Source organism: Chaetura pelagica, unplaced genomic scaffold (genome assembly GCF_000747805.2).
Source record: "Chaetura pelagica isolate M959 unplaced genomic scaffold, ChaPel_1.0 scaffold935, whole genome shotgun sequence".
In the NCBI taxonomy this organism is placed as follows: Eukaryota; Metazoa; Chordata; class Aves; order Apodiformes; family Apodidae; genus Chaetura; species Chaetura pelagica.
Window position 1 is genome coordinate 12,519 of NW_009953319.1, and position 1,010 is coordinate 13,528.

Consider the following 1,010-nt stretch of genomic DNA (forward strand, 5'->3'; position numbering starts at 1 on the left):
GACGCCTTGGGCTGGGACCGTTGGGCTGGGACTCTTTGGGTTGGGACCCTAGGGTTGGGACCCTTTGGGTTGGGACTCTTTGGGTTGGGACCCTTGGGTTGGGCCCCTTTGGGTTGGGACCCTTCGGTTGGGACCCTTGGGTTGGGCCCCTTTGGGTTGGGACCCTTCGGTTGGGACCCTTGGGTTGGGCCCCTTTGGGTTGGGACCCTTCGGTTGGGACCCTTGGGTTGGGCCCCTTTGGGTTGGGACCCTTCGGTTGGGACCCTTGGGTTGGGCCCCTTTGGGTTGGGACCCTTCGGTTGGGACCCTTGGGTTGGGCCCCTTTGGGTTGGGACCCTTCGGTTGGGACCCTTGGGTTGGGCCCCTTTGGGTTGGGACCCTTCGGTTGGGACCCTTGGGTTGGGACCCTTTGGGTTGGGACTCTTTGGGTTGGGACCCTTGGGCTGGGACCCCCTGGGTTGGGACCCCCTGCGTTGGGACCATTTGGGTTGGGACTCTTGGGTTGGGACCCCTGGGCTGGGACCCTTGGGTTCGGATCCTTTGGGTTGGGACCCTTGGACTGAGACCCTCGAGCTGTGACCCTTGGGTTGGGACCCTTGGATTGGGACCCTTGGGTTGGAACCCCCTGGGCTGGAACCCCTGGGTTGGGAGCCTTTGGGTTGGGAACCTTGGCCTGAGACCCTTGGGTTGGGACCCTTAGTTGGGACCCTTGGGCTGGGACCCTTGGGTTGGGACCCTTGGGTTGGGACCCTTAGGCTGAGACCCTTGGGTTGGGACCCTTGGGTTGAGAACTCTTGGGTTGGGACCTTTGGGCTGAGACCCTCGATCTGTGACCCTTGGGTTGGGACCCTTGGGTTGGGACCCTTGGGCTGAGACCTTTGGGTTGGGACCCCTGGGCTGGAACCCTTGGGTTGGGACCCCCTGGGCTGAGACCCTTGGCCTGGGACCCCTTGGGTTGGGACCGTTGGGTTGGGAACCCTTGGGCTGGGACTTCAGGGGCTGGAAGTACC

The 1,010-nt window shown here is 63.7% G+C and overlaps 1 protein-coding gene across 1 annotated transcript in view; it reads right to left on the minus strand.

The window, feature by feature from the left end:
* The window catches only part of LOC104389180 (metacaspase-1-like), a gene marked incomplete at its 5' end in the record, with an annotated part of 2,672 nt that extends 2,077 nt beyond the window's left edge, over positions 1 to 595 (minus strand). Inside the window, 2 exons of the mRNA XM_009998138.1 lie at positions 379 to 468; positions 510 to 595. Of these exons, the coding sequence (XP_009996440.1) occupies positions 379 to 468; positions 510 to 595 (176 nt within the window). The remainder of the gene's footprint in view (positions 1 to 378; positions 469 to 509) is intronic.
* Between the last annotated feature and the right edge of the window lie 415 nt (positions 596 to 1,010).